Source organism: Dermochelys coriacea, chromosome 8 (genome assembly GCF_009764565.3).
Source record: "Dermochelys coriacea isolate rDerCor1 chromosome 8, rDerCor1.pri.v4, whole genome shotgun sequence".
Classification (NCBI taxonomy): domain Eukaryota; kingdom Metazoa; phylum Chordata; order Testudines; family Dermochelyidae; genus Dermochelys; species Dermochelys coriacea.
Genome location: NC_050075.1, coordinates 11,030,199 through 11,038,771, shown reverse-complemented (window position 1 = coordinate 11,038,771; position 8,573 = coordinate 11,030,199). Strand labels below are relative to the sequence as shown.

Here is an 8,573-nt window from a genome sequence, read left to right as displayed (position 1 = left end):
ATCCAGAATTTTGCTATGCAAGGCCCAGTGCTTGTGTAGTTTTCTTATTAAATGTAACTATGTACTGACAAATAAGATAGTATATTTGACAGGTGTGGACCTGCTCTGTAATAATATATGAATACTGTTTCTTGAGTTGGTTATTGGGATGTTCATTCTGTGAATATATAGGTTAATTTAATAGCAGGTTGTAAGAGAAACAAGCAGGATGGAAGAAGAATCGTTCAAGATAAGCCACCCCTCTGCAAAAACTTGAGGCTTGTTGCAGGGCAGTGGCAGAGCTAGAGGCCCTGAGAAGTCTTTTTGTAGGAAATTCCAATATTTCAAAAATAAGTTTTCATTCCGATTCGGAACAAAAACTAGAACATTCAAAATTTCCTGTATCGAGGAAATTCTGAAAAATGTTGTTCTGGAAAAATCCAAACATTTGTTTGATTTCTCTGAAACAAAATGGAGCATCTGGCTGCCGTGACTCCCAGAGACTCCTTGAGTTGCCCTGACACCAGGAAACTCATTGGGCTTCCTCTGATATAGAGCGGCTACCCAGGAGACCTTAGGGAGGCACAGGTATGCCACTGTAAGGTCCGTAGCATAGACATGGTTGCACCTCCAAGGCTGTATCTTCACTAGGAAAAAGATGTGTTCTTAACTTGGGTTAATTAGCTCGAGATACAATCCTAGTGAAGATAAGGCAGTTTGCAGTTTTTACAAGCCAGGGAAATCCCTAAGCTGCCCCATAGTCCTTATCGTGACCTGCTAACTCATGTGAAAACTACAGTCTGCCTTGTCTTCACTAGGATATTACTTTGAGTTAGTTAACTCAAGTTAAGAACACACTTTACCCCCCTAGTGAAGACAAGGCTATTCCTGTGATGAGGTAGAGAACTGAAGGAATTTGGTAAAGATGGGTGTGTGATGTTTGGTTCTATTCCTCCCAAATAGGGTGACCAGATGTCCCAATTTTATAGGGACAATCCCGATTTTTGGGTCTTTTTCTTATATAGGCTTCTATTACCCCCCCACCCTGCCCCGATTTTTCACACTTTGTCTGGTCACCCTACTCCCAAATAATATTTAATTCAGAGCAACTGAGGGTTATTATATTATTATTTCCGTTCCCTCTGTGAAACTGCCTTCATGATATCTGGAGCAGCTACAATGTTGGGTATATTGGGAATGTGAAAAGTTTCTTACCTGGCAGTCTTGATTTTAGGGTTTTCCCCTCTAACACTCATTGGCATCACTAATATTTAAATTGGAGTAGGCAGTTCTATTCTTTGTCATGGTTTCAGCATTATTGAGGCTGTTACTCGTGTGGCATGGAAAACGAACATCATATACTCACTTTTCAGGAGGTAAGGGAAAGTAATACTGACTGTTATTTTTCTTTAAAAAGTATGTATGTATCATTTTATGTCAACAGATATTTTGTCCTAAGGGTTGAAAACAACTGTTTTCCATTCACCTTTTGAAGGTGCAAGCCTCTTGTTGTAAACAACACAGTTATTTTGGAGACTAAATAGAAATTCTCTATATAATCCAATCATTCGCATGAAGTCTTTCTTCCTAAAGTCTCTCCAAACCCAAAACATATTCTCAGGAAAATCATGAACCTCTCAAGAAAGCACTGGAGTGAGAAGATTAGTTGGATATTGCTTTGGAGTGGAGATTTTAAAGTTACTGCAAGATAAAATGAAGCAGATACTATAGCCTCCAAAAGCCAAATAGAGGATTAAGTCTTGGCGCTTTTTAGGTAGATTTCAAATCTTTGGCGAACAGTTCATTGCAGCTTTAAATATTATCTTATTTTGAAGACAATGTGGAAAAAACATCTCATTAAGCTTCCAATAACAGCTGCAGTTCCATCAAACACTAAGAGAAATGCAACCGATGAAGTGAGCTGTAGCTCACGAAAGCTTATGCTCTAGTAAATTTGTTAGTCTCTAAGGTGCCACAAGTACTCCTTTTCTTTTTGCGAATACAGACTAACACGGCTGCTACTCTGAAACCTGTCACTAAGAGAAATGTAACCTTAGGAATGAACAGACCATGTTTTCAGAGAATGTTTGCTAATGGTTGCTAACACCACTTCCTGTTCCCATGCCAGGAAACAGATAGAGAAATTCCTTATGTTGCAATGAAAATAGAAATGGAAAACGAACCAGTTGCAAGGAAAGGATAAAGGTGATAACTTTCTCCCTAAGATGTTTTGTAGGGTGCGCTCTGTGTGTGTACTTTTGCATGTTAAACCAACTTCCCATAAGTTTCTTTGCATAAAGCTGCAGCTTGTAAATTACTTTGTAATTTGCAGTAATTAACTTCAGGAAGGGGGGGATGAAGCCCCCAAAGGATACACAATCCAATCACGTCTCCCTTGCACCTTTTCAGACTGATTTATTTGGCGATGTTTCCAGGTTGAATGTGCTTCTAAATACCAAACCTTTAAAATTATAGGTTTTCTAAAGGTTCCTGAAAAAGAAGACTTTCATCAAAACAGCATCTCCCCCAACACTTCAATTGTGTTTAGATCAATCCACTCACTCCTATATAAATATCGAGTCCCACTGTACAATATGTTGCTGCAGGAAATCAGGGATCTTTCATCTTATTCAGCCTCTCCAGCTGTTATTCATTAAAATCTGCTTTTGTAAATACGGAAGCCCAGAAACAACCCCTAAGCAACACAATTCACAAGTGACTAAACTTGGCAATTTTCAATAGTCTCTGCATTATTTACAAAAATCCCTTTTTTCATCATGCAAATTAAACTGTGGAGGAGCCTAGCTCTCTATGGTGCCCATTTTGAAGTGGTGGCTCGGGACCTGGCATTTCCTTTTCTTAGAGGACACTAAAAGATGAAATCCCAGAAGAAGTGGTGCAATTACAAAATGCTGTGGCTCTGGAGGTTTGACATCCATTCCAAGTGTATGATATCACAACTCAGTGTAGCCTTTAGATTTATAGACACAGGCACCACATTTAACAGCCCAGAGCCTTCTCACATGTAACTGAAATACTGAGCTGTTGTCTTTTATCCCTAGCCTCCGTATTTTATTTTAATGACAGGCTTATAAGGCCTACGGAAGAATCTTTTTTTCCAGGTGTAAATCACAATGGCTCTATCACACAATTATCCCATCATTAGGCAAGTACTCTGCATATTTTCTTAAAAAGAAATAAATAAGAGTCGGGGAGGGTCTCTGATCGCAAACACCAAGCTGCTCCTAGGCTGGTTGCTAATTCAGGGCTAATTAGAAGGGCAAACAGGTATCTATTTAAATTCCTAACAGGAGCTATCGGTGCCCATCCTGTGCTGTAGGCACAGATCCCATGAATCAAAATCATACACCAGTGCAAAAGAAGTGACTCCACAGCTCAGGCACTCCTCAACAAGGATGGGCACTATAGTGTGCTTAGAATGCTAACGAACTTGGGCTCTGATAGACCAAGCTCCAAAACTATAGGCCTCGTGCAAAGATCATACTGGCAGCAGCTCCATCTTGACTATCCAGCCCAAGCACCATCGCCGATCTGAGCTGTGGCACTGTGTCACAGGGTGAGAGGCAGTTGGTCAGGTAAGCAGGTCCCAAGCTGTAGAGGATAAAACCAACAGCTGGAAATTAACCCAGAAGCTTTTTGGAAGCAAGTGCAGAGAGCAAGGAGTGCTGGTCCAATGTGCTTCCAATATGTAACTCCACTTAAAACGCAGACTGCAGCATTCTGCACCAGCTGCAGCTTTCCAATGGTCCCATTGTGTAGCCCCCTCAAGAGTGCATTACAGCAATCTAATCTTTCAGTGAAAAAGGCAAGGCTAATTGTAGCAAGAGTGGCCTTAAAGATAAAAGGTCACAGTCATTTTGCCAGGGCAAGGTAGGAATAATGGATCATGTCCCTAGCTTTATAAGAAGTACTCCAACCCTTTTCAGCACATAGGCTCTGAGTCGCAGGGCATATAGACATGTACTTAATTTCAGCACAAGTACCTCTATTGGAGTTAATATTCACGTACTTAATGTTAAACATATGCTTAAGTGCCCCTCTGAATCAGGGCCATATTAATTGTTACAGAATGTGCGTTAGACTTCAGATGGTTATTAAGTACAGAAAGTTATGGCCTTTTTACAGTCCTACACCGATCTTTGATATAAAGTATAATCTCCTTTGCAGAGAAGTTGAAATTGTATTGCCACCGTTAAGCAATCATATAGGAGGCCATAGTACATACACAAAGTACTATACATATACTTTTTTGAGCGAAGTAAGTGCGAAAAACTTGCACAAGGAATATTTACTGTCATGCTTAACAGGAGCCATGTGCTGACATAAGAAAACTAAATTTATGATCAAGAATGCTTCTAAATAATCCTTTGTTGTCCACTGTATTGGCCTTGCTGCCAACGTTTGTGCTTAGTAAAAAAGAGCATATCTGATCGCTCCCCAACATTTGTTAAAATTGCATTAAGACACCTGAGATGTGTAGCATCTTTGGGGGCTGCTAAGAAAAATGCTGACGTTCAGTCAACTGTTGTTGTTACCAAGTTCCACTGTAAATATCATTGTAAGTGAGCCATATTCTTTTGATGATCCACTTCTTGCCATTAACCCTTTACAAATAGGATTCTGCTGTGTTTTTTCTTGTGTGATGGAATATTTTAATACAAATGAATTACAGTACAATGCAAAACACATTTTAAAAGGTCTTAATTATTGTGCCAATGGAAATTCTTAGACCAAACTTATTACTTGTGATCAGTTAAAACAAACTATCATTGTTTAAAAGCCATTTGTTGCCTAGTCTGATTACTTAATCTTTACATTTAAGATGTGTTGCGCTAAATGCAGCTCCCATATAAACGCTGCATTTACACTCAAGTGAGTCTTTGGAGTTACATCAGAGTTAAACTGGTTTAAGTGAGATCAGAATTGCTCCCTGTGAAAAAAGTCAAACCTAGTTATATGGTAGCTTTGTTCTCTCTCTGATAAAAGCATAAAGTGTTCACTACTATGAGAGCATAAAAGGATAGCTGATTTGTCAATGGTAACATTTCTTGTAAGGTAAGAGAGCTTGCAAACAGGTTACACACACACACACACACACACACTTGGTTGTGTCTGTATTTATCAGCTCACTCTGTGTGTCCGCAAAAAGAAAAGGAGTACTTGTGGCACCTTAGAGACTAACAAATTTATTAGAGCATAAGCTTTCGTGAGCTACAGCTCACTTTGAGCTGTAGCTCACGAAAGCTTATGCTCTAATAAATTTGTTAGTCTCTAAGGTGCCACAAGTACTCCTTTTCTTTTTGCGAATACAGACTAACACGGCTGCTACTCTGCACTCTGTGTGTGTATGTGATCTGTTTGTAAACTCTTACCAGTTGGCTTTAGAAGACGTTACATACACACAACATTCCCACTATATCCTGTATGTTAATGAATTGAAACATAGGTACAACTTTTGCTCTTAGTGACACCAACTGAATCCCATTTGTTTCACTTGGATTGTGCCAGTGTCACTGAGAATAAAATCTGGCCTTATGTGTCTAGATACATACACCTCTATACCTACAGCCTCGACCTTGGTAAGCCACTGGGTACGTGACACTCTTTGACTATTAGTTGGAATGACAGTGCATACCAGTCACTGTGCAGTTTTTCCTCTGCAAAACTGGGATTACAGAATACGTATGTAGCACTATAGTAAATCATATTTTTGTCCATGTAAAGTATCAAGTAAATTAGTAAGTTTAAACAGACATTTTCATGTAGCTCTTATAACAGCACCTCATTGCTAATTAATTGCAATTTAAATTTGTCACCAGTGACTACTGCTGAGTAAATGGCACCATCCTCCACCCATGCTTCTAATTTTTCAAGCAGTATACCAAAAGCATGGGATGAAAATAATTGTTAGCATTAAAGTAATCATTCTATTAAAATTGTGATTCCTGCGTTTCAATTTGTTACTCATTTTTTTGCACCAAAATGGGACTGATGTTAGACTCTCAGAATTAGTTTCCATGCTACAGTGGTATTTTTCCACCCCAATGATCCTTTTGGTTTGATACATTGGTTAATGCAGCTTTTTTTGTTGTCAATAAAGTTTAATCCAAGTTACCTAAATCTTAAATGGTCCATTTAGCAGAACGGGCCTGAAAATCTGACCAAGATACACTAGAGCAGTGATACTCAGACTGTGGCTCGTGAGCCGCAAGTGGCTCTTTAACGTGTCTCCTGCTGCTCTTAGCAACACATGATATTGAAACACTGTGATTTAATTATTAACCAATCTAAGTTATTTACCAATCAGGATGTTTTACTATGTTATGAACAATTAAGTGATGAACTTCCACTAAATTAATAATTTAGATTATATATATATTATTCTCACAGCAAATAAGTATTTCCCCTGCCATGCTGTTTAAATATGAATAGTACTATAGTAAATGAAACAAGGCATTCACACTATGGTGGATCTTCTGGGTAATGTTGATCATGAAGGATTGGCTCCTGAACCACTGAGGTCTGAGTATCACTGCACTAGAACATCAAGAATGCTGGTTAACAGAATCACAGAAGAGATGCTAAATAAAACTAGACGCATGTTTGGCTTACGCTTTTTATCAGCAATATCTCCCATTATGTTGCCACATGTTTCTAGTAACAATAAAGCAAAATGGGTCTGTAAAGTAAATTGATTTCCTCATTGTGGCCGTCAAGTAAATATATTAACATTTCTACATTTGCTGCCATGATTTTCCAAACGCAGGCTAGAGCTCCGCCAGATGTACAAATTAGAGATTATTGTCAAGGCAAATGCCATTGTACCTTGATTGAATGGGTCAGTGATGAAATTTGCATACATATAGAGTTAAACAGAGGTTTCTACTATCGGCAATGCATTTCTTTTGTATGTATCTCTGTACATAAATTAAACATAATAATGCTTTGTCTTTTTAATTCATAAAAGGACTTTTTATTTGCACCTACTCTAATATACGTACAGCAATTATTTTCCCTGCAGGGAATTTTTTCTCTTAATACTGAGACTCCAAATATTATTTAAAAGGGGATTGGATCCACCTAACAGCGTAAGGAAATAACATTTGATTGCACAGGTTTTCTGGCTCATGCTCGTGCTATATATCAAAGCAAAACTGTATTAAACAAGGCTTCCCCTTTCTGGTTTTAGACAGCTTGTGTCCTCCATGTACTCCGTGCTTCTCTGAGTGATCTGTCATAAGGTAGAGTAGCAAAAAAAGAATTTTTCAACTGACAGTTAATAAAGAGCACAATTATTATCACAGTCAAAAGCAGGAAGAAAAACAGAACAATGTAAGTCACCAGATCTGGCTTATTTATTTCCCCTTCTTTTAACACCCTTGCTGTTGACATATAAAACGCGGAGGAGCTTACTGGTCTCTGTGTGCTGTTCAGGTACGGTGTGTTGGTCTGAATGATTAGGTGAGCTTCACTGGTACTGGTTGAATTTAACAATTCACTATACATGTTCTTGCTTAAATTTTCTTCCCTTGTAGGTGTATCAGAAGAGAGTGAAAGTGTCAGTCTTTGGTGTGGAAAAGGAATGTTCCCATTTGTAATGGGCTGAAATCCAGCCACATTCTGTATAAATGTAAATGCAGCAATTCAGTTCACTTACATGGCTCAGTGAGTTTGCTTCTTTCAATCTCCCTGGATCACATTTACATCATTAATCCTCAGATAGAAATCAGAAAAAAAATGTGTATTTATATATATACGCCTCTTGTTCGGGCACTTGCTCTCTCAGCCAAAACCAGGGCTTATGCCAAATGCACTGGGTCTTCTGTGTGAACTGAACTGGTTATCTAGGATGAGTTGACAGGATTTTCTTAATTTTCCTGGGAGTGAAATGTGGCAGCCTCCCGTGCATAGAAAAAAAGACTCTCCTCTTTAACAAAACCCTGTACTGTAAGCCAAACAGAGAAGAAGAAATGCTTTGTATAGCAGCACTTGCTTGTTTTGAAGGGAAGGCAAAAAAGATTTCCAGGTGATTATCTGAAGAGCGATGCACACAAATCCAGTGTTAAATAAGATCCATGTCCACCAAAAGAAGCAGCTTCCTCTTTGACGCCTAGTTGAATTCCCAGTTGCAATTCTCTCCCTCAGGGGACTTCTCACTGCTGGAATGCTGGTTCTGTGTAGCATTAGTTGACTTTCTTGATCTGTTAACTGTGCACTTGCAGCTAGCACTGAGAAGCTTTCGCTTTCTGGATCAGCTTATTCAGTTGCTTTAAAAAAAAATCTGACCAAAGCCTCCTTTGTTTAAAACAAAAATAAGTTCTTAGTTCTTTCAAAGCCTCTTCCTCACCCCTGCTCCAGCTAAGCTGTTAGCTGGACCTGGGATCTGGGCATAAATATGTGAAACGTGACTTTTCCCTTTAAACAGACACTCCACCACAGCGTCACTTGCTACTACTATGTGAAGGGAAGAATTACACAGTGGTGCTGAATGTTTCTAGAGCCTGGGATATCTTGCAGTGACTTGATGCTAAAAGGGAAGAGATCTCATAATAGAGCCTCATGAGTTTCAAGGC

General features: G+C 38.9%; 1 protein-coding gene across 1 annotated transcript; it reads right to left on the bottom strand.

The window, feature by feature from the left end:
- Positions 1–7,053: 7,053 nt before the first annotated feature.
- On the bottom strand, positions 7,054–7,655 carry SMIM32 (small integral membrane protein 32). The gene has a single exon (XM_043490466.1). The coding sequence runs from the start codon at positions 7,504–7,506 to the stop codon at positions 7,186–7,188; it is 321 nt and encodes a 106-aa protein (XP_043346401.1). The 5' UTR covers positions 7,507–7,655; the 3' UTR covers positions 7,054–7,185.
- Between the last annotated feature and the right edge of the window lie 918 nt (positions 7,656–8,573).

Coding starts and splice junctions, on each gene's coding strand:
- SMIM32 (XM_043490466.1), bottom strand. CDS start 7,506: ATGTATAGTGAATTGTTAAATTCAACCAGTACCAGTGAAGCTCACCTA.